General features: G+C 39.4%; 1 protein-coding gene and 1 long non-coding RNA gene across 14 annotated transcripts in view; one reads left to right on the top strand and one right to left on the bottom strand.

Annotated features, from left to right (window-relative positions):
• Positions 1–25,220, top strand: part of RYR2 (ryanodine receptor 2) — a 745,790-nt gene extending 720,570 nt beyond the window's left edge. For all 11 annotated transcript variants that reach the window (XM_084996827.1, XM_084996825.1, XM_084996826.1 and 8 more), the window contains 8 exons: positions 1,371–1,431; positions 2,148–2,294; positions 5,472–5,606; positions 14,401–14,557; positions 15,911–15,975; positions 18,524–18,624; positions 19,540–19,591; positions 23,781–25,220. In XM_084996827.1, coding sequence (XP_084852953.1) covers positions 1,371–1,431; positions 2,148–2,294; positions 5,472–5,606; positions 14,401–14,557; positions 15,911–15,975; positions 18,524–18,624; positions 19,540–19,591; positions 23,781–23,876 — 814 coding nt within the window. In that variant the 3' untranslated portion in view covers positions 23,877–25,220. The remainder of the gene's footprint in view (positions 1–1,370; positions 1,432–2,147; positions 2,295–5,471; positions 5,607–14,400; positions 14,558–15,910; positions 15,976–18,523; positions 18,625–19,539; positions 19,592–23,780) is intronic.
• The window catches only part of LOC110256642 (uncharacterized), a 60,426-nt gene continuing 57,941 nt past the window's right edge, over positions 24,705–27,189 (bottom strand). The window contains exon 3 of one of the 3 annotated variants that reach the window (XR_014827821.1): positions 24,705–26,376. This is a non-coding gene — a long non-coding RNA (uncharacterized LOC110256642). Of the gene's footprint in view, positions 26,864–27,189 lie in introns of all 3 variants that reach the window. The other 2 variants (XR_014827822.1, XR_002338429.2) reach the window with 2 other exon arrangements.

The following is a 27,189-nucleotide window of genomic DNA, read 5'->3' as shown; positions in this document are numbered from 1 at the left end:
ACTAATTATAGCTCAAAGACAGCCTTATTTCCTTTAAAAAAAAATCCTAGGCTAAAATAAATTAAAGCTTAACTCTAAGGGGAAAAATCTAAGAAGTCAGCTTAGATTATCAACTATTTATCACTGCATTTGTAATTTAAAATTGGCCTAATTAAAAGTAATGATAAGACTCAACAGTAAGTCTAGAGAAGCCCTTTTGAAAATAACACTAATAATATATGTATTATTATCATATCAGTTTCCTGGAATGTTGGAAAAGCTATAACAAAATTATAATTTCTAGCTCCATAAGTCAGTGACAAGTTCAGAAAAAATGAAAAAAAGTATATTTTAACACCTATCTTTTTTAATCTGTCAAGGTCTTGAATGTTTATGCTAAGATTCATTCATTCAACATTATTGAGAGACAGTCAGTGTGGGATACACTGTGCTTAGTGCTGGGGAGTTCACAGACTAGTGAGAGAGGTACAGATACACATGCAAACATACACACCCACAGCTATAGTACAACGTGGGAAACAATAACAAAGGGAGGTATGTCTACAAAGTGCTCTGGGAATCAAGGGGAAGCGTTAAATTCCTTCTTGGGGAGTTCCTGTGGTGGGCTCAGCAGTAATTAACCCAAGTAGCATCCATGAGGATGTGGGTTCGATCCCCTGGCCTCACTCAGTGGGCTAAGGATCCAGAATTGCTGTGGTTGTGGTGTAGGCTGGCAGCTGTAGCTCTGATTTGACCCCTAACCTGGGAACTTGCATATGCTGTGGTTGCAGCCCTGAAAAGAAAAATAAATACTTTCTTGGAAAGGAAAGGGAAAAGAGGAAGGGGCATTTCTAAAGACAAAAGGCCACAAAAACAGAATGAATAAGTTCTTTCATTGGCCAAATCAGTACAGCTATAAAATAAATGTGGGCCTTTATGCATGTTTTTTATTAGTTGAACCATAAATTATTCTGTTGGGATGCAGTTACAAATGTATAGTAAACATTAGGAAGGAAACCTTTGCTATACCTATGTTGGTTAATTTAGCACAGTTTCCAGGAATAATTATTAGATATAAAATGAATTTACCTTGTAGTTCATGTTAAAAGAGAAAAAGTGAAAAAGAAAGGACTGTGGTTAAAGAACAGAAAACAAAGACAGTGATGATTTGTTTTCCAAGATTGCACTACACAAAAAAGTTATCACCAGACTCTGGAATACATTGTCCAAGGGAGCTCTCAGCCCTGCCATGGGCCCCTGAGCTAGAACTCAGCTGCTGAAAATGCTTGCCAGCCCCATCCCATGGAAAATGAATGCCAGCAGGCTCTTGCAAGCCTGTTAGTCTTTGTCTCACATCCATATCTAAAAAGTCTTCTTTTTTGTCTTTCCAGACTGAACTCTATTGATGTGAAGTATCAGATGTGGAAACTCGGGGTTGTTTTCACTGACAATGTAAGCCAGTTTCATTACCACAAAGTAAAACACACTCTGATTCGACGAGTTCACTGGGCTTCTGCAAGTGGAAAGATGACTATTTAAGAAAGTTATTCAAATATCAGTGCATTTAATAGTGATCCTATCTAAGGAAAACCCATAGAAATATATGGTTCATAAGCTCATCTCTCATTCCATTTCTTTCGAGAGCTAAAAGATTAAAAGGAAAGTATATTTACACAAGAAAAACTGAGATACAAATTCATGTGTTTTCATTCAGGTTTCATTCAGGTTTTTTGAGCCATGGCATTCTTCAAATTTTTATCGATGTTTAAAGAGAAAGTTCTAAATAGCCTTTTTTAAAGCTTTTTAACATTAATTGGAATCTATTTGTTTCCACCAAATTAAGTAAATTGAAGTATCTGTGTTCTTTTTCTTAATGGATTCTGTGAGTTAAACACAGGACCCAAGTAGATATCCAAATACAATGAAAAAAAAAAAATCACTCGTGACCGAAAGCCACCAGCTGTCAAGGCAGAGGATCACACTTTACTACTTCATTCGCTCAAGAGCTTAACATACACAAACTGATAAAGCTAATTAAAATTATATAAGTTTATAGTCTAAGAAGAAAGGTCAGTGGACTGGTTATAACAGAAGGAGGTCAGAGTAGCTTTAGACAATAGTATGTATTCCACTTTCTGACTTGCTTTTCTCTCATTTCGTCTTCCTAGTCCTTCCTCTACCTTGCCTGGTATATGACCATGTCTGTTCTTGGACATTATAACAACTTTTTTTTTGCTGCTCACCTTCTTGACATTGCTATGGGATTCAAGACGTTAAGAACCATCTTGTCATCAGTAACTCACAACGGCAAACAGGTACAAGTTTATCTTTTCTTACCCCTGCAGAAACAAAAAAAGCAACAAATCTTCCAGCAGAAGACACACCAAACCTCCAGTGACAGTGTACAGTTTTAAAGATTTTTGAGAACAGAGGATCTGCACTTTTTCTCCTAAAAACCACAAGCATTCATAGTTTGAAAGTCTCTCGAGACCTACATTCAGGTCTTGGCTTGAATGGTTACCTGTGTGTGACCTTGGGTAAATTATTTAATGTTCTTAAATGTCACCTCCCTCATTCTGTAAAATAAATACAATAAAAATATCTACCTTATGAAGGTATAGTAAAAATTAAATAAAAACATAAATGTAAATGTCTTAGCACAGGCCCGGGAAAATTAAACACTCAGGAAAATAGTTACTATTTTGTTCCTAAAAGGGTGTTTGCTCCCTTTGATACTGTTGGGAACTAAAATGTGTTGTAACATCCTAATGCACAGGTTATATTAGCAATAAAATACAAAATGTTACTTTTTTTTTTTTTCTGGACTGTGCCCACGGCATATAGAATCTCCCAGATCAGGGATCGAACCCACATCAAAGCAGCGACCTAAGCCATAGCAGTGACAATGCTGGATCCCCAACCCGCTGAGCCACCAGGGAACTCTGAGATGCTGCATTCTTAATATGGTATTTTTAAACTAGATATTTATGAGTTATTTTCTCTACTTTTAAATTGGGCAAAAAGAATAATAATGTTTTGTACTTTACAAGGTCATACTTACTTAGAAGAAAGATGAAAGAAAAAAAAAAAGGAGTTCCCGTCGTGGCGCAGTGGTTAACGAATCCAACTAGGAACCATGACGTTGCAGGTTCAGTCCCTGCCCTTGCTCAGTGGGTTGACGATCCGGCGTTGCCGTGAGCTGTGGTGCAGGTTGCAGACGCAGCTCGGATCACGCGTTGCTGTGGCCCTGGTGTAGGCTGGTGGCTACAGCTCTGATTCAACCCCTAGCCTGGGAATCTCCATATGCCGCGGGAGTGGCCCAGGAAATAGCAAAAAGACAAAAAAAAAAAAAAAAAAGAAGAAGAAGAAAGATGGCTTAATTCCAGATAATCAGCTTATGTTCTAATGAAACTGATTTGTAATGTTGAAACTTTCATTTTTTTTAATAAACCTATTGATTCATTCTCTATTTATAAAGTGTCCACCAGGAGGTAACACATTCTGTGTTAGTTATTTAGAGTAATGGAGTCCTTCTTTTCCAGAACTTTATAAATCCAACATTTTTTTTTTTTTCTTTTAGGGTCACACCTGCAGCATATGGAAGTTCCTGGGCCGGGGTCAAATTGGAGCTGCACAGCCACAGTCCCAGCCACAGCAATGCCAGAACCAGATTGCATCCAAGATCTGTGCCACAACTTGCGGCAATGCTAGATCTTTAACCCACTGAGTGAGTCCAGGGACCAAACCCGCATGCTCATGAGTGCTAGTCAGGTTCTTAACCCCTGAGGCACAATGGGAACTCCCCAGCATATTTTTAAATCAGTACCCTCCCAATAAACTTGAATTATGTCCGTGGTTAAATTCGCATGACCCTCAGTTTTCTGAATGGCAGCAGACTGTTCATATATATGTCACTCTAGTTTATGAACATGACATGCATAGCACATCATGAGTCCAGTGACAAAAAGCACACTGTGCTTTTTCATCGGTCAGTTAATAAATTGGTCTTGAGCTTCCAGCCCAAAGCACTGGAGAGGCTCAATCTATGGAGTATTTTCATGCAAGAAGTTTAGCACTATTCTCAATTAATTTCTAAACTTTTGTTAATTTCTAAACTTCATTCCTTCTCTTTTTGAGATATCAAATTTTCATTTGCAGCGATATATAGCACTTGGTAGTCCTTAATGGTAAAGTGTGCAGAAATTTACAGTGGCTTTGTACTTAGTTTATAGAAGTGAATTAAGCCTTCTACTAAAACATGTTCTTTCCAGGTAATTATGAAGCAATTTTAAAAAGACCTAATATATTGCTGCCAAGTCAAGAACACAGGGGTATGCTGTAAATAGAGGAATAGATGTAAAAAAGAGTGCATTTTAGTGTTTAGAATTCCTGTAATAGAACCCAAGGTATATCTTCACCAACTTTAAAATCACATTTTAAAAACATACATATGCAGGGAGTTCCCATTGTGGCTCAGCAAAAATGAATCTGATTAGCATCCATGAGGATGCAGGTTCGATCCCTGGCCCTGCTCAGTGGGTTAAGGATCTGGTGTTGCTGTGAGCTGTGCAGTAGGTCAATCTGACATTGCTGTGGCTGTGGCATAGGCCAGCGGCTACAGCTCCGATTAGACCCCTAGCCTGGGTACCTCCATATGCCACAGGTGTGGCCCTAAAAGACAAAAAATAAAAATTAAAAATACATATTCATAAACAAATTTTATGTATATTCATATATGTATTCTATGTTTGTAAATACATGTATATGTATATGCATATATACATTTAAGTATTAAGTATAAATTGGAATTAAAGATTACATAGAGCTGAAAGAAGGCTTTTCAAACTGACATTTACTTTTACATTGAAAAAATTTTGTCTTCAAAATGGTGTTAGTTATTAGCTAACTCATAACTAGTTATTAGTCTTTCCCTTTGATCACTGCTTTCTTAACAAAGCCAGACTTCTTGGTTTTATTTCTTTTAATATTTATATTACACATTATTAACAGTTGTACACTTCCAGATGTTAGAAGCAATACAAATTCCTGTTTAGTTTTAGGATGTAATTGAAAGAAAACATGATTTACAACCCCTCTCACTCTCCTAACAAAAATGAGATACTTTTTATTAGGAATTTAAATTATTTAAAGAGAATAGTCCATTTAAAAGGAGAGGAAGTACTTGATGTAGTGTCTACTACCAAATATTTAGATGATAGAAAAGGAACATTTTAAGCTGCTTATTCATATTATTAATATCAATTTGGATAGAAAACTAAATCAGAGCTTATCTATTCCAGTTATAGTATGCATTTATTAAGCAATTAAGTAGTCAAGTTTTACATAAAATAATCTGACAACTCGGTAAAACAAAGAGATTATGAAAATTTCTCCACTTTGGGGTGGATAAGAAAGGTATGTTATGAAGTGTGGATTCTGTCATCCACTGACTTGTATTTCTAATATATGTTCAATGTCACATTGCTTCCCAGCTTGTATTAACTGTTGGCCTATTAGCTGTTGTGGTATACCTATATACTGTTGTGGCATTCAACTTTTTCCGAAAATTCTACAATAAGAGTGAAGATGGGGATACACCAGACATGAAATGTGATGACATGCTAACGGTAAGTTCATGCACTTTAATCTCATATGAATGAAAATCATTTTCCTGCTTCTTCAACCCAAGAAAGTATGTAGTTGTTCTTTAACAGGGCAACACAGAAAATAGTAGGCACAGCCGAAAGTTTAAAGAGTTGACAATTTTCATTTTTCATGGAACATGAAGAACCATTTCTGCCAGTTTTGCACATCTGCTGCATCATCCTGATAAGAAGTAGACTCCACTTAGAAGTGGAGAGATTAATGTAAATAATTTGTTGTTTATATGGCCTAGGACAGCAGGTAAAATTATTTCCTTATACAATATCTAGAAAGCTTAGGGATTTGTTCACCTTAATGACCAACTGAAATTACTGACTTCCAAAAAAACCTCTCTTTTATCCAGGCTTAAAGTACCCTTTTAGTCTTAGTTTTAAAATCAAAAGATGGTAAAGGTATCACACTGCTTATTCACTGTTCTAAACCTGCATCTCTGATATTGGAAAATCAGAAATTACCATACCTGAGATGCTAGACTGAGGATGAGAAAATTAGACAAAATATTTAACCTCTAGCTGGAAAGGGATGAGTCCCTTCAGTGAGCCCCAAATTAAGATACCTACCCAGTCGGCACTGGTTTAAGTAAAAGAGATGAACATAATGACACTAAAATTACTCTAGAAAAAGTAAACATCCCAAAGGAATAATGAGAGAGAACTACTAATCTTATAAAGACTACTAATTAAGACAGTTTTTGTACTAGAAAATGACAGATCAGTGGAGTAGAGAGTCTAGAAATAGATTTAGATACACATGGAAATTGAAAGTATGATAAAGGTAGCTTTAGAAACCATGAAATGAAAAATCATTCAATAAATGGTATTAGTTTCATAGACATACTCTTTGGGGAAAATTGATAAAAATAGATGCCAATCAAGTTCATTACATCAAAATAAATTCCAAATGAAACAAGTATTTCAGTGAAAAAAAAATAAACAGAATTTGACTTTTGAAATGATAACAGTTTTTAAATGGGGAAAGGTCTTTCTGAGTATGACATAAAACCTAGGATCCATGCAAGCATAAAAAAATAACTTTAAAAGGGAACAACTATAAGGAAAATTTTAAAGACAGATGACAAGCTGGCAAAAATATCCTGAACACTATGACAAAGGGCCAGTTTCCTTAATTTACAAAGTCTTTATCATATCAGAAAGAAGAAATAATAAGCCAATAAAGAAATAAAGTATATGACTAAATAATTCATAGTAAAAGGAAAGATGCTCAGCCTCTATCATAATTTTAAAAATGCAAATTGGAGGAGTTCCCTGGTGACCTAGAAGTTAAGGATCAGCAATGTCACTGCTATGGCACGGGTTCCATCCCTGGCCTAGGAATTTATACATGCCACAGGCATGGCCAAAAACAAAAAAACACAAACACACAAATCAAAACAATTGCCACTTTTCCCTATCAGGTTTGTGAAATATTAAAGTTTGTTAATACCCAGAGTTACTGAATTGATTGAAAAACTGGTACCTTCATGAACACTTTGGGGAATTTATTTTATGGGGTTTTTTTTTTGTCTTTTTAGGGCCACACCCATGGCATATAGAGGTTCCTAGGCTAGGGGTTGAATCAGAGCTGTAGCGACTGGCCTACACCTCCGCCACAGCAATGCCAGGTCCAAGCCACATCAGCAACTTACACCACAGCTCATGGCAATGCCAGATCCTTAACCCACTGCCAGGGATTGAACCTGAGTCCTCATTGATGCTAGTCAGATTTGTTTCTGCTGAGCCATGAGGGGAACTCCCATTTTGGGGAATTTAAATGAATAATTTTAGAGAAAGTTTTTAATACCTATCAATTTTTTTTTGGCCACACTTGCAGCTTGTGGAAGTTCCCTAGCCAGGGATCAAACCTACACCACAGCAGTGACAATACTAGATCCTTAACCCACTGCACCACAGGGGAACTCCTCTATTAAATTTTTAAGTGTACTTGCCCTTTGACTTATCAGTTCTACTACTAGTAATTGACCTGTTTATTCACAAATATGCATCTGCATATGCAAGGATATTAGCTTCCATCACAATTTGAAAATAATATAAATTAGCTATAGAGTCCTAATTAATTTGTTTAAATGTTTTTATTAAAGTATAGTTGACTTACAATATTCCTTCCAGTTCTGCTATTGATTAAGTAAATTATAGTATCCATATAATGGAAAAGTGTGTACCTTTTAATATATCAGGCAAATTTGTACATGCCAATATGGAAAGATACATAGTTTATATTCAAGTGGGGAAAAAAAAGCAGGATCCTAAAGAGTATTTTGATAGAATCCTAACTGTACAAGATGGTACACACATGAGATGTATACATATGAGATGCTTTAGTATTTGTGTATGATTTTTCTGGAAGGACACCTAAGAAGCTGTTAACCAGGGTTCCTCTAGGAAATAGGACCACAGATCAAGGAGAGAGAAAACGTATGCTTTAAGAGATTGACTGGTCACTAATAGTAACCTCTGCCAGAGTCACTAACTGGAGACACTTACCACCACCACCACCTCTTTTTGCTTCCCACGTGCCTGCCCTATCCCCCCAGGCCCAGCAAGGAAGATGCTTTAGAGAGCCTTCCTCGCCTCTCCTGCATGCTGCCTTTAATACCACCTGTCTCTCTACCCATGACCCTGATGACTTGGTCAAAGGCAGGGAGGGGAACAGAGGGCTGGAGGAGGCAACAAGGCACAAGGGAGAATCCGTGAGTACTAACAGCAGACCCTGTGCCTACACTGACTCCAGGGAGAGTCATTTATGTTCCAGGAGAAACACCCAATGGTTATATATCTCACAATTCACCAGCCTCAGGTACGAAGTTTTCTTGAGGTTAATCATTGCCAGAGGCTGTGATGCCCAGCAAACCACTCAAGATTGATGGAAGGTAGGGATGATTTCAGAGGGTGAAACACGGTGGCCTCTGTCGCAGTGGGAGCAATAGATGACTTAGATACCCCTCTCCTGCCACTGTAAGACCCCAGAATATGCTCTGATGTCAGGAGTCCCATTTGACCCTAGTCCAGCTGTCCCAGCAGTACCCTTAAATGACTACCTTTTAAATCTCGCTCCCAGGATGAGTTTCCATTGCTTCTGTTAATTCCATCAATGGACTTCTTATGATAAGAACCCATGAGTTCTTTGAACAAGAGGTAGGTTAGGAAGACAGGTGTTGTCACTGCCTTCACCTGGTTGATTTTACTCAATTACGTGGAATATGTATAAAGAAGGTGGAGAAGTTTGCTTCACTTTAGGATGAGGAAAATAGGCTTCTTGATGTTTCCAAGTATGGGCTTGAGACTGAGCTACAGCTAGGATTTTGTTCAGTTTCAGGGATTTCTATCTGTAGGGACAAGACTACTTCTGACCAGCTCTGTCATAGGTGTTATATCTCTACACATAACAATAAACGTATCTTGCCTTTGGCTAGGTATGGTTAGAAGCATCATCAGTATGCATCTTAGCTGTTCCTTTCTTGCAAAAGAAAACTCAGTTCCAAGATAAAACTCCATCTCAGCTTCTACCTCTCTCATAACTAAGTACTGCTGCTACCAGTCAGGGGTCTGTGTAGCTTTGCACATGTCCATATCCAACTGTTTAAAACTCTCAAGTCAGAGGCCCCATTAACCTTCCAATTTTAGATCTGAAACCCCCTTTTAATTTACCTCTTATTAATGCTTGAGCAGGGAGGTTTTGAAGGAGCCAACAACATTTAAAATATAATGAATTGCTTTACTGGAGTGTTCATTAAAAATGGAGGCTTAGGAAGTTCCCCGATGGCTCAGTGGGTTAAGATCCAGTGTTGTCACTGAGGTGGCTTGAGTCATTGCTATATCATGGGTTCAATCCTGGCCCAGAAACTTCCTTGTGCTGCAGGTACAGCCAAGAACAAAAACAAAGCAAAAAAGTGGAGGCATAGTAAAACCAAATAGCTAGCAAGGCAGAATGATGGATTTAGGAAATGGTCAGATTTAATTGTTTTAATTCCCCAAAGAGAACCTGTTCTTAATGCCGGTCTCCTTTCATATTTCTTTTCCAAAGAGTGAAGTCTAGTATTCTCATCTGAGATTTGTTTTCTTCCTCGTTCACATCATATGTCATTGCTGTCGTCCTGAGTTTCCATCGTCTTTGTTGTTTCAGGTTGTTTCTTCCAATCTCAAGGAACATTGTAGGTTTTCACAGGCATGTAATTCCTCCGCCAGTGCTTCCTAACTTACAGCAGGTGGCACTGTAGCTGTGGTTTTGCAGACTCAGTGATGATTCCCACTTCAATTTCTTGCCTTCTTTCGTTCCTTATTTATTTATATAGGATCTTGGTGTTTTGAGCCAGAGAATCTAATTAAACCAGCAGTAACCTTGATAGAATTTGAGCCTACTCGCCAAGAATATAGGAGGAGAAAGTGAATAGTGATCTAAAGTTTTACAGCCAGGGCAAAAAGCTGACCACAGCTCGAGAGCCATGGAGACAGACTTGGCGGATATTCATCTCAAAAGAAGTGGTTCTTGACCTCAAAAGCACAGAGGGATCACCAGGAAAACTCTTTGTAAATCCACAGATCTTTAAGACCAACCCCAGCTCCCCTGAGGCAGAAGGTATAGGGAAGATATCAAGACCTGTGCATTTTGGAAAAAAAAACTTTCCAGGTGATTGAGATAGAAAGGATACTCCTAGAATAACCTAAGTAAAGCTGTTTAGGTTAATTGTTCTAAACTGTTTATTCTTTGAGAAGGTAGGGTAAAATAATCTGTTTCTCTCCAGTTCAGTCTTTCTCTTTTTTCTCTCCCTGTGTCTGTTTCCCTCTTCATTCTGCCTTCGTTTTTTCCAAAATAAAGATCTTATGAGGTTCTTCACCTATCCACTGGAAACTGTGACTCTTCAGTGTTCCCTAAAGGCAACATAAACAATGATTAACCCCAGAATGTATCCGTTTAGGAGGTGGATCGGGGGCAGAGTCACAGAATGTTAAATCTCGACAATGAACAACTGCCATGTCTCAGCTTGGGTAGCATAGGCACCTTTCTCCTGCATAACTCAGATTCTCTGAAGAAAGTGGCTGACCTTTTTGATACTCAGCGTGGCTTCTCATCAGGTTGAAGCTGAGTCTCTGAAAAGGAAGGGGAGGATGAAAGGGCTTCCCTTTTCAGGAGCAGAATAATGGTTTGGTGGCTGAAAGTCTGCTACCAATGTGAGCAGGTGTTCATGTTTCCTCTTATTCTAAACCATAGCAGCCATCTTTCTGCTATTTATAGTGATAACTTCTGATTAAGAAGGATAAGATTGGGAAAAATCAGCATCAAAATCCCACTGGTGGTTAAGGATCCAGTATTGCTGCAAGGTGTGGTGTAGGTCATAGAAATGGCTTGGATCCAGCATTGCTGTGGTTATAGTGTAGTCCCCACCTGCAGCTCCAATTCATTCCCTGGCCTGGAAACTTCCATATGCTGTGGGTGTGGATATAGAAAGAAAAATAACTCTAATGTTGAATTATGCATTTTATTCTTTTTCACTTTGGTGTCTCATTAAGCCTAAATAATCACATTCACAAAACTCTACCCATCTTTTCAGCATGACCACAAGCCAGTTATTGAAATATGGTAGAATCCCTTCCTGAAAATTCTTAGTTCTGTCATAGAATGGAGGTGAGCTATGAGATGAGGATTTTGCTGGGAGAGGCTAGGTGGCTGGTGAGAGACCTAAAAAGAAGGAGACATTTACTTTGGTAATTTAGTCTTGTTCCATGGTCTTGTTTTCAACTTAAATGTGTAAAAACTCAAAACAGATCAGCTGCTTGAGGATAGACTCACATTAACCAGATTCCTAAGAATCAGATGTATAAGTCGGTACCAGCATTCTACTCACTGAGAGTTCATGTAACAAATTGGTAGTCTCTTTCCAACAGAAAAAGTCAATGTAGGGGGCCAAATTATAATCCAAAAGTCTTGGTCAGCAGGAATTAGTAGGAGGAATTAGCCTCCTGATCTTAAGTCACATACATGTGAAACAAGCAGGAGCTGGAGACCTTGGACACCCCAGCATGTGAGTGGGGAACTGTAGTGATCCTCCGTTGGCCCACTGTGGGTGTTGGTGAGGAACATCAAAGGGACAGAATTTTACACGGAGAAGTGCCAGGTCTCAGCCAGGTAGATTGTCCAAATCGAGTTGCCAGCCCAAGGGGGCAATAGAGGGTTGGGATGGGATTACAAAGAAAGCTAAGAACAGGAATGCCAGGGAAAAATGGCCTTAATAATTCCATTCCCTGTGGCCACAGTTAAGCACATAGGAAGACAGATTTGGAGGCAAACACATAACCCTCAATTTTTCTTAATAAAAATAAGTGCATGCAGTAAGAAAATTCCAACAGTATGCGAGAGTATACAGTGAAGATAAAACTTTCTCTTCCCACAGATTCACTGTTAACAGTTTCAAGCCATGTTTTAGACAAACAGTTCTAAGGAATTAATGAAGTGTCCTGAGGGCTTTTTTAAGTGTTTTCAAAATTTTACTTCCAGAGATTGATTCAGTAGGTGATACCAAGAATCCAGAATGTTTCAGCCTCTGGGAGATGTGGATTCAGGGTTAAGTTGAGGCACCCATGGTCTCACTGTGCTGGCTGGCTGCCTTTTGCTCATTGTATCCCAGGCTAACAAACCTCTTTCCTGAGTGACCCAATCCTTCTTTAACTCTGTTCATCAAATTTCAGGCATCTGACTTAGGAAACTTTTTGTATTCTGTGTCCATCAGTAATTAGTTGTTGAATTATGAGCATTTTGGTGTCACCTTGCTGCCAATTCTTTGCCTGAACTTTGTGCTCTTTTAAAGTGACCTGAGAATTTGAGGTCTCTGGGTTGAGGCAGTCAGGTCTCCATGAGAACAGCTGACCACTCCCAGCATTTCACTCCTCAGTCATCCCATGAGTGATTTTTAAGTACCAATCATGTGCTAGACATTATTATGCATGGCTGATAGAGCAGTAACCAAAGTCATTCTTCTTATAATGGGACCAGTTCTAGTGGACTGAGATAGAGCATAAAACAGCAACTAAAAAATAAGTTAAGTGGTAGATACGAGTCTGGAATTCAGGTAAGAGACCCAAAGTGTAAATGGAAGCACTTTTAAGTAATTATCACAGGTGATATTTAAGTATGAAACTGAAGTTTCCCCAAGGGAGTGTCTAAAAAGGAAAAAAAAAAAGTCAAGGAACCCAAAGCTGGGCATTTGTTCATGAAGAGACAGGGAGATGAGGAAGAACTTGAAAAGGAAGGACCAGAAATGTAAGAGAAAACCAGGGGAGTGTGATGCCTCACCAGGTGAAGTCGCTGTTTCAGGATTTTGAAGTCACTGCCCCTTTTCTATGGCAGGTGGTGGGTCTTTGTTTTGCACTGATGGGTGACATCAGTTGGGTAAATCAGAGTGTCTGCAACAGTCTGAGGAGATCTCACGGAAGAAGGATTATTCATTGAGGTTCGAAAGAATGAGTAGGTTCTAATGGGATACAGATGAGACAGGATAATTTAAGAGAAGGAGACTCTGCAAGCAGAGATGTAGAACCAGGAGAATTGGATTTGGAGAAGGCATGAGTAGAGTGGAGGTCAGTTGGTGCTCGGGAACAGTAAAAGAGCATAGAGAGTGATGTACGGCTCAATCAGAGGCCTGGAGTGGAGAGTCTGGACTTATCCTGAATAAATATAAAACCCCAGATGCTTAAGCCAGCAGTTCTCAAGGGGTTCTGATATTGCTCTCTAAAGGGCCCTTGACAGTGTCTGCAGACATTTTCGATTGTTTATGGGGTGGGGTGCTATTATTGACATCTAGTGGGTAAAGGCCAGAGATCCTTCTAAAATGTCCTACAATGCCTAAGATGGATCCTAAAACCAAGAATTAGCTGGCCTAAAATGTTAACGTTGATGAGGCTGAGGAACCCTGCCCCAAAAGGACTTCACTGCACCCCTCTTTTTTTCTGCAATGGATACTTGCAGCTGTACATTTTATTGGTTGCTTTAATGTTTCAGAGTTTAATGATCTGCTATTTTCTCCCTGCCTCTGCCCTTCTTCTTTATTCAATAAACTAAAGCAAAAAAAAAAAAATGCATTCTATTCCACATAGAATAGATGAGAGGACAGTGAGTGTTATCAATTCTGGTTTTCTTCTCAATTTCTTTTCCTTTTTTTTTTTAGGGCCACACCCATGGCATATGGAAGTTCTCAGGGGTCAAATTGGAGCTGCAGCTGATGACCTACGCCACAGCCACAGCAATGCAGAATACTTAACCCACTGAGTGAGGCCAGGGATCGAACCCACATCCTCATAGATAATGATCAGGTTTGTTACTGCTGAGCCACAATGGGAACTCCTTCTCACTTAGTTTCTAACACTCCCATTCCTTATACACCTCCCCATTCCTCTGTTAGGTTTCTCTTCCCCCCACTGCAAAAATAAATATGGTTCTGTGGCCCTTGCTGTAATTTTAATGGGATTATCTTGTACCCGATGCTAGTGAGGTATTTTTTATTTCCTGCAAAGTGTGACAGCAGGTTCCAAGTATACAGTATCAAATTTTGTTTAAAAAAACAGCAGTGTGGAAGAACCACGTGTTTGCATCACAACTACAAATACTGAAACAAAAAGAGGCTATGTAGAATGCAAAAAGTCTCATCCTTCCTGGAGTGAGGATTAGGAGCTAGAGAGAGAACCTTAGGTGTGTTGAGCCTAAATGCAGGCAGTGGTCCTCCGAGAGTGATGCCATTGCTCTCTGCAGTGCTACATGTTCCACATGTACGTCGGAGTACGTGCGGGAGGCGGGATCGGTGACGAAATCGAAGACCCAGCAGGCGATGAGTATGAGATCTATCGGATCATCTTTGACATCACCTTCTTCTTCTTCGTCATTGTCATCCTCTTGGCCATAATACAAGGTAAGCATCACCCTCACGGATGCCCAAGAAGACCTAGAATTTGAGCTACATATTGGTGATGCTCACATTAAAGGTTAGAGGAAGAGTGTCAAGTGTTTCCTAGAAAAGCCAAATAGAAATTTTCCTTTCAGTGTTCCTTCATTTGAAATCTGTAGAGGGAAAAACAAAGAGGCAGTGGACCCTGGTCTAGAGGGAGATGGATACAGGTTTCTTGGGCTTCCTTTCAAATAACAGAATGGGAAGAGCACTCTCCTGGGCTGGGTTCCCAGCCCTACTGCTGACAACCTTTACAACTAGGGGTGGGTGAGCCATTTAACCACTTTGGGTCTATCACATTGGAAATTATATAAATCTCTAAACCATGGGTTGTTGGAAAGATCTCTTAAAAATTGATGTCTGTGCAGTGTGCCCTGTGGGCGTTGTTTTGTCATTCACATTTGAAGAAGCCGAGCTATCCTAAGTTGAAGTAATTTGGCTGAAGCGCACAGCTGAAAAGTGTCAGGACTCCAGCCCCACAGGGCCATGTTGACCCTGTTAGTTCTTCCCTTTTGCTCCAAGGTAACTTTGGGTGGGGTGAATTTTTTCCTCCTTTTATTCCAAGGTAACTTTTTTCCTTCAGAAAAATCATTCATGCTGTCTTTTTCTGCTCACACATTTATCCTAATTTGAATTAAATGTCTAAGTTCCACAGGCATAAAATGGTACCTTTTTTTCAGTAAAATACATGAGCAAGGTAAAGGATTTATAATCCTTCCTTTATGTCTTTTATTGAGTGCATTTTATAAGTGAGGCAACATCATGCAACTTGGAAGTAAACATGCAGCTGGCAAGTCCCAGGAGAAAAGGGGACAGAGACAGAGCAGTAGGAGGCATTTTGTGGTTCATGGCCACAGTTCATAACCTTATGGAAAGTTTATTGATGAGGAACTTGTGGGGAAAAAAATGATTTGAGGCACATTCCTCACAGTTCATGTGGACGTGTCTGATTTGCAAATTAGCACTTGAAAATTTTATCAATGGCTTTTTCTGTACTTTACAACACAATACATCTCATTGCTCCTTCTTGGCATGAAGTAGGTAGTAGTAACATGCTATCTGTTGATGCCAAGATAACCAAAGGCTTTTCCTACTCTGTCGCTTCATGTTTAACCCCCTTTTCAGGCAATGTGTGCCCCAGGAACCGCATGTATTTCTGTCCCCAGAAAGAGAATGCCACTACCCTCCTAGAGTTCTCAGCATTTCTCAGTGTGGCTGTTCATGATCCCTTTCCTAAAAGGATGAGCCAAGGGGCTCCGAGTTTCATCGTTGTTCTCTGATGGATAAAGATTAAATCATGTCTTTATTTAACACTAGGTTTAATTATTGACGCCTTTGGGGAACTAAGAGACCAACAGGAACAGGTCAAAGAAGACATGGAGGTAGGTCTCTCTGTTGCTGACTCTGCATGTTTATTGTTACAGATGCTCCTTGTCCTCACTGCCTTTTACCCAAGAATCATGAACGTTGGAGAAAGGGGAAAGGCCATGAACAATGTGTGTCCTCGTTGTCCTGTTTTCAATTCAGGCAGTACATCTGAACAAGCTTTGTTGCTGGGCTGTGTTGTGGGCTCCATGTCCTTATAAACAGGAATATGGCCCCATTGATGCTTCTGTTCCATAGAGAGCAGGAAAACCATCCATTCGGAATGATGGATTCACTGACAGGAGTTCCCATGTGGCTCAGCGGGTTAAGAACGTGACTAGTCTCTGAGGATGAAGGTTTGATCCCTGGCCTTGCTCAGTGGGTTAAGGATCAGGCAGTGCCATGGCTGTGGTGTAGACCTGCAGCTGCAGCTCTAATTTGACCCCTAGCCCAGGACCTTCCATATGTTGCAGGTGCAGTGTAAAAAAAACAAAACCAACCCCCCCCCCAAACAGAATGATGGATTCACTGATGTAAGGAAATAGGTGACTACAGAGCCCTGTGATGAGCCCTTTATAGGGGGAAACCCTGAGTGCCAGGGTCTCAGGCTATTGTCCGATTTCCTCATGGATGACAAGAAGATTTCTTCAAAGAAGGGATACCCAAGCTGAGGCCTGAAGATTGCAGAGATGTGGGTTTGAGGAAGACAGTAGCACAGTTTTGCAGTTTTAGGCAACCTCCCCACCCCGCCATACTCACCAGGGATACCGTTCACATTGGATTCTGTGAGAATGTTCTGAGGTTCCATATACCAAGGCCCTGATTTTAGGGAATTTTTTTCTTGGAAGCATAATTGGCTGAGGATGAGGCATTACATTCTCGTAATGGGGCTCGAGAGGAAAGGAAGGCCAACTAATTAAGAGCCTAATAACTCATTTGAGAAATTTGCACTGTAATTTATAGTCTAGGAAACAATATAAGAGTTTTAAGCCAGGCAGCGGGGTGAGCAGATTTACATTTTTTTTTTTTTGGTCTTTTTAGGGCTGCACATACAGCATATGGAAGTTCCCAGGCTAGGGGTCAAATCGGAGCTACAGCTGCCAGCCTGCACCACAGCCATAGCACTGCTGAAACCAAGTGGCGTCTGCGACTGACACTGTTGCTCACAGCAATGGATGGATCCCTTAACCCAGTGAGTGAAGCCAAGGATCGACTCTGCATCCTCATGGATCGTAGTCGGGTTCGTTACCACTGAGCCATGATGGGAGCTCCCAGATTTACATTTTTAAAAGATAACTGTGGACTGATGGATTAAAATGTGGGGAGTGAACTGGACACTGGTGCCCACAGGGTAGGAAGTGGCCACTTCTTGCCCCTTGTCATGTCAGTATCTAGTTAGGAAACCTTTTCTAGGGAGGATATGATAAGTCTTTTTGCTGAAGCAGTGCCAGTGAGGATGTGGGAGCCAGACAGACTCAAGCACTACTTTGGGGTTGGCCTGAAAAGAACTTGGTGATTGGCTAAATGTAGAAAATTAAGAGTTTAGAGCCTCTAGAACGAAGCATGGCAACTCATTTAGACACAGAGAAACCAAGAGAGGACATCAGGGGAAGGACAGGTTCCCAGGAAGACAGTGAAGTGTGAACCTGCTTAGGGAAGAGACACTGAATGGTGTATAAGACCAGACTGCCAAATGGAGCATTTCTGCTGTTGATCAGTAAGTCAGGGAGAATTAGAAATTATCTTAATCATCTTGATTCTAGGCTCCCGAATCTAGGGTATCATAAACATGCCTCCGATGGTATTAAACAGCTTCTAAAATGCAGGGAAGATGAGCATCTGGAGCCACATGAGGACAATAATTACTGAATTCATTCAAGCTGATACATAGGAAATGCTAATGATGAAATGGCCCCGCTTCCCCCTGGGTTTTGGGTACCAGGGCTGCAGATGGCAGACCTAGTGGGTGAAGAGAGAGATGATTGGGATGAAAGAGAAGAGAGCAGACACCCTGTTTCTAGAATATCCCAGTGTGTATGTTCATTAGGTAATTGTGTGCCTAGCACAGTGCCTGGCACATGGACGACCTTCTCTGAGTTGTTGATTAAATGCCTTACAGCCTGGTATTTGGTTTGGTCCTCCACAGATGGAAAGTATCTGTGCCTTCCTCTCTGCCCTTGGTCATCAGACTTGCCTAGGATTAAGTACCAAGTTTGCAGTTTCAGTGGAGGATGCATTCTGTTCTGCCTGGTACCTTGAATCAATGTCATGAACAAGAGTGATCACCAAGCTGGGGAAAATAGAAAAAAGATGTTGCCTTTCAGCCTATGCTCTTCTTTCTGCCTTTGTTGTGTCTTGCTGCTGGTTTCTTTTTTCATTTAAATACACAGCAAGATAGAGTGGGGACAACCGTTAAACAGATATTTGGGTGCCTGGCACAGCCATCTGGGATGATCTTTTATGTAGGCTGATTAAACCAAGTAGTTGCCCCTGGGTGGTAAGGTGGTTATTCCTTTGGTTGTGCTTTCTGAATTCTGACCTTCCATATTTGCCTTTGTCTTCTAGACCAAGTGCTTCATCTGTGGCATAGGAAATGATTACTTCGACACTGTGCCACATGGCTTTGAAACCCACACTCTACAGGAACACAACTTGGCCAATTATCTGTGAGTGTGCCCGACTCCCCTGCCTCTCCAGGTACCCAAGCATCCCCTACCTCAGCCAGCTGGAGAAACAGGAGAGAGAGCACCTCTCTGTACGATTGGCCTGAGGCGTCTTATACTTCTTAGAGGGAAAGACCCACAACTGGTGGTTTTGCCCCAGGAGTAGGTTGACTCAGGAAGTGAAATAGTGATCCTCCATGTGAAGGATACTTTCTAGAACATGAAATGAAAAGGTAGAAAAGATAAGCCGAGTACATACTGAGCCTCTCAGACAGCTTTGGCCATGTTTCTTATTTCAAATAATACTCCAGCTGCTTCCTAGAGATATATGAATCTCCATTTTTCTTTGCTGAGGACCCATAGATCTCTTTAAGCACTATTGGAAACACAGTTAAACATTGCATTTAAAAAAAAAATACGTAGAAATCTGTTACTTGGAACTTGCCAAGACCGCAATTGGGTACAGTATTATTTCTTAATCCATTTCTAACCTGATTTTAATATCTAACAGAAGAGAGTGTGGAATTACAGCAGTTTTTAAAAAGTTGGCTTTAGATTTCACAGGTTTGTGACATTAGGCAAGTCATGTAACCTTTATAATCCACATTTTTCCACATTAGGGTTGTGATTTGTGCCCTATGAGTAAGTAAATATGGATACTGTTGTGGGGGGTGGGGAGGATCCTCCAAAGAGGTATAATTTGATCTGTTCATACATGTTAGCTCCTTTGAAAAAAAATCTTAAAAGAAGGTTAAGCTTTTGGTCCCATGGTGGTTTTTTTTTTTTTTTTTTTTTTTTGCTTTGCGGTTCTGACCCATTTATTTGCAATGCCATTAAAAGTTAGCTCATAGCAGAATCCAAAGTATCTGTTTATGCTTCTATTTACATATAATCCGTTTATGATTACTCTATTTGTAGGTTTTTTCTGATGTATCTCATAAACAAGGATGAAACAGAGCACACAGGACAGGTAGGTAAACAGTAACTATATATCTTCTGAAAGAAATGATCATAGAATCTCTGCACATTGGAACGAACTGTGTGCATTAAACATTAATGGTTCCCATTGTGGCTCAGCAGTAACAAGCCCAACTAGTATCCATGAGGATGTGGGTTGTATCCCTGGTCCAGCTCAGTGGGTTAAGTATCTGGTGTTGTTATGAACTGTGGTGTAGGTCACAGATATGGCTCAAATCCTGTGTTGCTGTGGCTGTGGTGTAAGCCAGCAGCTGCAGCTCTAACTCAACCCCTAGCCTGGGAACCTCCATATGCTGCATGTGTGGCCCTAAAAAAAAAAAAAAAAAAAAAAAAAAAAAAAAAATCAAATAATAATAGTAATTGCCTTAAATGTAAATGGATTAAATGCTTCAAGCAAAGGAATACAATGGCAAAATGGATACAAAAACAAGACCCATATATATGATATAATAAAGACTCACTTCAGATCTAGGGACACATACAGACTGAAAATGAGGAGATAGAAAAAAGTATTCCATGCAAATGAAAATCAAAAAGTACTGGAGTAAAAATACTAACATCCCCAAAAAATAGACTTTAAAAATAGTTATAAAAAACAAAGGACACTTCACGATGATCAAAGGATCAATCCAAGATATAATAATTATACATATCTATCCACCCAATATAGGAGTACTTGAATATATAAGGCAAATTAACAGACATCAATGGACAGAGCATCAGGACATAAAGTCAGTAAGGAAACATGGGCCTTAAGTGACATATTAATCCAGATAGACCTAATTGAGAAGTATAGAGCATTCTGACTGAAAGCAGCAGAATACATGCTTTTCAAGTACACTTGGAATATTCTCCAGGATAGATCACATACTAGGCTACAAAGCAAGGCTCAGTGAATTTAAGACAGTTGAAATCATATCAAGCATCTTTTCCTACTATAAAGCTATGAGATAAGAAACCAACTACAAGAGGAAACTGCAAAAAACAACCACATGATGGCTAAACAATATACTACTAAACAACCAATGGGTCACTGAAGAAATCAAACAAGAAACCAAAAAATACCTAGAGACAAATGATGATGAAAACATGATGATCCAAAGCCTATAGGACACAGTAAAAGCAGTTCTAAGAGGAAAGTTTATAGTGATACAAGATTACCTCAAGAAATATCTCAAATAAGCAACCTAACCTTACACCTGAAGCAACTGAGAAAGAACACACAAAACCAAAGTTAGTAGAAGAAAAGGAATAATAATGATCAGAGCAGAAATAAACAAAATAGAGATGAAGAAATAATAAAGGTCGGTGCACCTAAAAGCTGGTTCTTTAAAAAGACAAAACTGATAAATCTTTAACTAGACTTATCCAGAAAAAAAGGGAGAGGGCCCAAATCAATAAAATTAGAAATGAAAAAGAAGTTATAACCCAAACCACAGAAAAACAAGGAGACATAAGTGACTACTACAGGCAACTCTACATCAATAAAATGGACAACCTAGGAGAAATGGACAAATTCTGAGAAAGGTACAATTTCCCAAGATTGAACCAGGAAGAAATAGAAAATATGAACAGTTACAAGTACCAAACTTGAATCTGTGATTTAAAAACTTCCAACAGGAGTTCTCATCGCAGCTCAGCAGTTAACAAACCCGAGTAGCATCCATGAGGACATGGGTTTGATCCCTGGCCTTGCTCAGTGGGTTAAGGATCCATGAGCTATGGTGTAGATTGCAGACACAGCTCAGATCCTGCATTACTGTGGCTGTAGTGTAGGTTGGTGGCTACAGCTCTGATTGGACCCCTAGCCTGAGAACCTCCAGGTGCAGCCTTCAAAAGACAGAAAAATAAAAATTAAAAAAAAAAAGAAAATAAAAATAAAAACTTCCAACAGACAAAAGTCTAGGACCAAATGGCTTCACAGGCAAATTCTATCAAATATTTAAAGAGTTAACACCTGTCCTTCCAAAACAATTTCAAAAAAATTGCAGAGGAAGTCACACTTCCAATCCATTTTATGAGGCCATCATCACCCTGATACCAAAACCAGGCAAAGATGCCACAAAAATGAAAATTACAGGCCAGTATCACTGATGAACATGGATGCAAAAATCCTCAACAAAATACTAGCAAACACTATCCAATAATACATTAAGATGGTCATTCACCATGATCAAGTGGTATTTACTCCAGGGATGCAAGGATTTTTCAATATCTGTAAAAAAAAAAAAAAATTCATTGTAATATATCACATTAACAAATTGAAGACTAAAAACTGTATGATCATCTCAGTAGGTGAAGAAAAAGATTTTGATAAAATTCACCATTTATGATAGAAAATTCTCTAGAAAGTGGTTATAGAAGGAATCTACCTCAACATAGTAAAAGCCAATTATGACACACCCACAGCTAACATCATTCTCAGTGGAGAAAAGCTGAAAATATTTCCTCTAAGATCAGGAACAAGATAAAGCTGTCCATTCTCACCTCTTTTTTCAACATAGTTTTGGAAGTCTTATTCACAGTACTCAGAGAAGAAAAAGAAGTAAATGAATCCAAATTAGAAAAGAAAACAAAACTATTACTGTTTGCAGAGGACGTTATACTATATAAAAGACATGAGACAATCCTACACTACCAGAAAACTATCATAGCTCTTCAATAATTTGGTAATGTTTCAAGATACAAAATTAATACACAGAAATTTGTTGCATTGCTATATGCTAACAATGAAAAATCAGAAAGAGTAATTAGGGAAACAACCCCATATACCATTGCATTAGAAAGAATACCTAAGAATAGACCTACCTAAGTAGGCAAAAGTATAAGATGCTGATGAAAGAAATTGAAGATGACACAACAGATGGAAAGATATACTGTGTTTTTGAATTGGATCAATATTGTCAAAATGACTATACTACCCAAGATAATCTACAAAGTCAGGGCAATACCTATGAAATTATCAAAGGCATTTTTCAATGAACTAAAAGAAAATTTTTTTAAATTTGCATGGAAACACAAAAGACCATGAATAGCCAAAGTAATCTTGAGAAAGGAAAGTGAAGTTGGAGGAATCAGGCTCCCTGACTTCAGAATATACTATGATGCCACACTAATCAAAATAGTATGGTGGGGAGTTCCCATCATGGCTCAGCAGTACGAATCTGACTAGTATCCATAAGGACACAGGTTTGATTCCTGGCCTCGATCAGTGGGTTCAGCATCTGGCATTTCCATGAAGCGTTGTGTAGGTCTCAGACATGGCTTGGATCTAGCATTGCTGTGGATGTGGCATAGGCCAATGGCTACAGCTCCAATTAGACCCCTAGCCTGGGAACCTCCATATGCTGCGGGTGCGGCCCTAAAAAGCCAAAATAAATAAATAAATAAAACACTTTTTCACAGCAAAGGAACCATAAAAAAAGAAAGCCTACAGAATGGGGAAGAAACATTTCCAAATGATGCAATTGACAATATTAATTTTCAAAATATACAGATAGCTCATATCAAAAAACAACCAACACAATCCAAAAATGGGCAAAACTAAATAGACATTTCGCCAAAGAAGACATATATGTGGCCTGTGTATGACAGCACATGAAAACTGCTCAAAACCAACAAGGACCTACTATATAGCACAGGGAACTCTACTCAGTATTTCGTAACCTAAAATGGAAATGAATATGAAAATATATACGTGTGTGTGTGTGTAACTGAATCAGCTGAAACTCACACATTATAAATCAACTATACAACATTGTAAATCAACTACAATAAAATTTTAAAAAATGATTATGTATTAAATGTTTAAGTTCTCACTGAACTTTCTGAAATTCTCCCTTCACAAAGATTTACCTCCAGTTGTTAACAGTTTGAATTTGAAGGACACAGTTAATAAAAATAGTAGTTTTAATGAACTCTCAAAAACATATCACAAATATGTTTTTTTTGACATTACTATATTTTAGTTAGGATGAAGATTATTTAAAGTAAAAATAAATAAGGGCTGGCCTAATTAAGAACTACTAAATGAATTTAGGTCTCTCCAATTATATAACCATCTGCAATGCACAATTAACATGTGATGTATGTAATAACAAATTTGAGTTTCTCATATTTTGTGGTAACACACAGATTCTGGGAAACGACATGATGTTAACACATTGCCTTTATTTTTACAGGAATCTTATGTTTGGAAGATGTATCAAGAAAGGTGCTGGGAATTTTTCCCAGCCGGGGATTGTTTCCGGAAACAATATGAAGACCAGTTAAATTAAACTCAGTCTCAGATCACCTTGAACAACCAAAACACACATGCTCTCTCTCCCTCTCTCTGGCTCGCTCTCTCTCTGCCTCCCGACTCTCTCTCTCTTGCTCTCTCTCTGTCTCTGCTCTCTGGGAAACATCCTGCTGATTTTGTGACTTGCCAGCGTTACACGCTTTCCGGAAGCAGTTGACGCTCTGTTTCTGAAGACCTGACTGTTCTTTTCCCCCGTCTTGTGTATTTTGAGAATAATGACTGAAGAATCATCTAAATTCACACACAGACAAAATAGGAACTCTGGAGAGAAAAACCACATTCTGGAGACTCTCAATCATCACACAGATTTCCTTCTGAGTCTCCCAAAATCTCCCTGCGCTATGGGACATTCACAGAGAAGCGTGGCAGCCACACTCATCCGGCCTCTTTATTTCACCATCCAGAAAGGAACTCTGTAAAGGTCACAGAGCACTGTAGCACTTACCAGATTGCCGTGGACACCAGTAACGAAGGGAAATAGTGCCTTACTATATGTGGGTTGAGCTATGCAGAAGATATGTGCATGAAAAAACATCTTTATTTTCTTTATGTCAACGTTTTTTTCTTAGATTGATTTTTGTGAGGGTTTTTTTTTTTTTCATGCTTTTCTTTGGTGGGAGAGGGTAAGAAAAGCAGTTTGCACACACCTTTTTAAAAAGACGGGTGGCCTGTCTCAGGACGAGAGGAGGTTCTTCTCATTCACATTTTCCCTCCCCATGTGCTCCTGCTTTTATTTTGGTAATGCTCTGATGCAACACTGCAACTTTATGAAATCTTTGTATGAACACAAAAAGACTGCAAAAAATACACTTTCAAAAGAAATAATTCATTGCATGTTTATTATGCAAGTTTAAACGAACCAAGAAAACCTTCCAAAGTAAGTTGATCCACGTGAGAGAACTTTCATGATAATTATATTCATAGTAATAAAGTGTCGTGGGCTTAATTGTATCTTTGGAGCCAGTGTCATCCACCAACAATGTGATACGTTATGAACTTGACAGTAGTTTTGGGTTTTTCTCTTTCTTTCGGCCACCTGTGATCAGCTGTTGATTAAGGACTTCTTGTCAGGCCATTTTTTAATATCAAAGCTGAAGCAATATCCATTCAGGGATTTCATCAGTTGCATCAAAAAACACGGATGAGAATATCAATCACTCCATTTTGAGTCCTTTTAAATGTAATGCGAATCTTTACAAATAAAAAGACAGATTCAGAGTGGGAAGCAAGGTCATTTTGCAAACATTGGAGCTCTTTTATTACAAGTTTGCTTGTTAATTTTAGAATTGTAAAACTGCTCTGATTAAACTATTTAACTAACTTTCTCATCCTCTCCTTTCTCCATTTTACTTACAACTTGGATGGATTATAGAAGGTTGAGCTTTTAACTTGAAGGGCTCTAGGGCAATCCAAACACTGCCTGAAGGTCTGTCATACTTTCCTGTAGCTAAACAAGTTTTCTGCAGCTATGATTATGAACTTCAGAGCTATCTGGCATTTTGACTCACCATCTAGCCCCAATCCTGTCATTCCCTTGTATTAGGGCTATCCAGATTTCTTGGAAACAACCAATGACAGAAAAATCACTATCTTCCGAATCATTTTAATTTCTATACAACTTTGATTTTAGAAAGCTCTTCCTTATTCAGGGCAAATTCCTTTCCACGTAAAAATAGGGATTCATTTTCTGGCTTAATCTGAAAGAGCACTGGCACACAAGTAAGTGATACATTAAACACGCAAACACTAATTGAACATGGGCCACGTACCAAGCACTATGCTGGGTGTAAGCTGTCATTTTTCAGCTCATCAGCACAATATCAGATCTGTAGTACCTAGATTTTGCAGTTGTCTTTAGGAATTGTAAGGGAGGAAAACTTTTCCCTTCTTATCGTCTAGGTTCTTTGGCTGGTTAAACTGACATAAAACAGATTCAGAGGAGAAAAAAATTTTTCCATGCAGGAGCCCCAAAAAGACATGATGATACCCCCAGACACTCAGGCAGCTGAGGCTTATATGCCATCCTGAGCTCAGAAGAGAGTGGGGCCTGGGGCTTCAAAGGGAAGGAAGACAGTTCCCAGGAGGATGCCAAGAGCAGATGTCTGATAAATGTTTGCCATGCCAGGCAGAGACAAAGGGGCACAGAGGGAACTTTGAAAAAACAGGCCCTTCTGCCATCCCTCCCGCCCTGCCCCCGCCCCACAATCTTCCCACACCCTTCATGGTTATCCCTGGTGATGGTTCTCTTCCTGGACCAGGTCTTCTGTTTTAATTCTTTGAGGCAGTTGAGGAGACAAAAAGCTCTTCCTGAGTCTGTTGGGCCTTGATTGACGTCCATTGAAAGTCTTCCACCAGCCAAAGTGGCACATTCTGGGAAGGCTAGTTCCAAACTTTTCAGTATCACTTTTATTTGGGAGGAGTCAATTTGGCTACACTGTGAAGATTCCTGATCCTGCTCAGGGAGATGACTTTATATTCTGAGGAGTCCGAATAAAAGAAATGAGGTCAGCTCCACAAAACATTAAAGATACGTTCCCCTTTGCCACAAAACACTGCAGAAGAAACACGCAATATAGAGAAATAAATATTTTTCCAGGACAGAAAGTCTGATAGATTCAGGTTTTCTATTTATAAGGGCAAAGTTGGAAATGATGTGAAACAAGGGTAAGGGTGGCAGGTGAGTGAACAGATTCCTAGCTGTCACTTGGATTTTGCAGATACTTGGAGACTCTCATGATTGAGGGCTCCTGGCTTTGAAGAACTGGGAGGTGACAGTGCTCAGGGAGAATCAGAGGAAAAGGCTGAATTCAGGAAAGGAAGCTCCCTTCCTTGGTTCCACTAGTGGACTTTGGACATCAGTGTTGGAATAATAAACAAGCAGAGCCAGTCACTTTAGAAATTGTCACTGGTGTCATCAGTGGCCTACAATTCAAAAAGGGTACTTCTCTGTCCTCTTCTCAAGGCCTCAAAGGGAAGCAGCATTTCTTCATTAGCATTACTATGAATTTTACCAGGAAATGTCACACAAATTATAGATACACTGTGACGCTCCACTTCTCTGATTAAACTCAAGGCTGCCTGACAAACTCAAAAAACATAATGCAGAAATTTTCAAATATTCAAACAATCACTGACATCACAGTGTATCTTCCGAGCTTTGCTTCCACTCTTACAGATATTTTTCTCCCTTTCTTATTTTGTCTGTTCCTCCCCTCCTCAAAACTTTTTTCCCCCTTAGAAACGTATCTTGATATTACTCCATAAGATGAACTTAGAGCCATAGTGTTAGA

Source organism: Sus scrofa, chromosome 14, assembly GCF_054392235.1.
Source record: "Sus scrofa isolate SSC_HxYL_T2T_F1_AM1 chromosome 14, Sscrofa_HxYL_maternal_Yorkshire_Landrace_v2.0, whole genome shotgun sequence".
Lineage (NCBI taxonomy): Eukaryota > Metazoa > Chordata > Mammalia > Artiodactyla > Suidae > Sus > Sus scrofa.
This window is presented reverse-complemented; position numbering and strand designations above follow the sequence as displayed.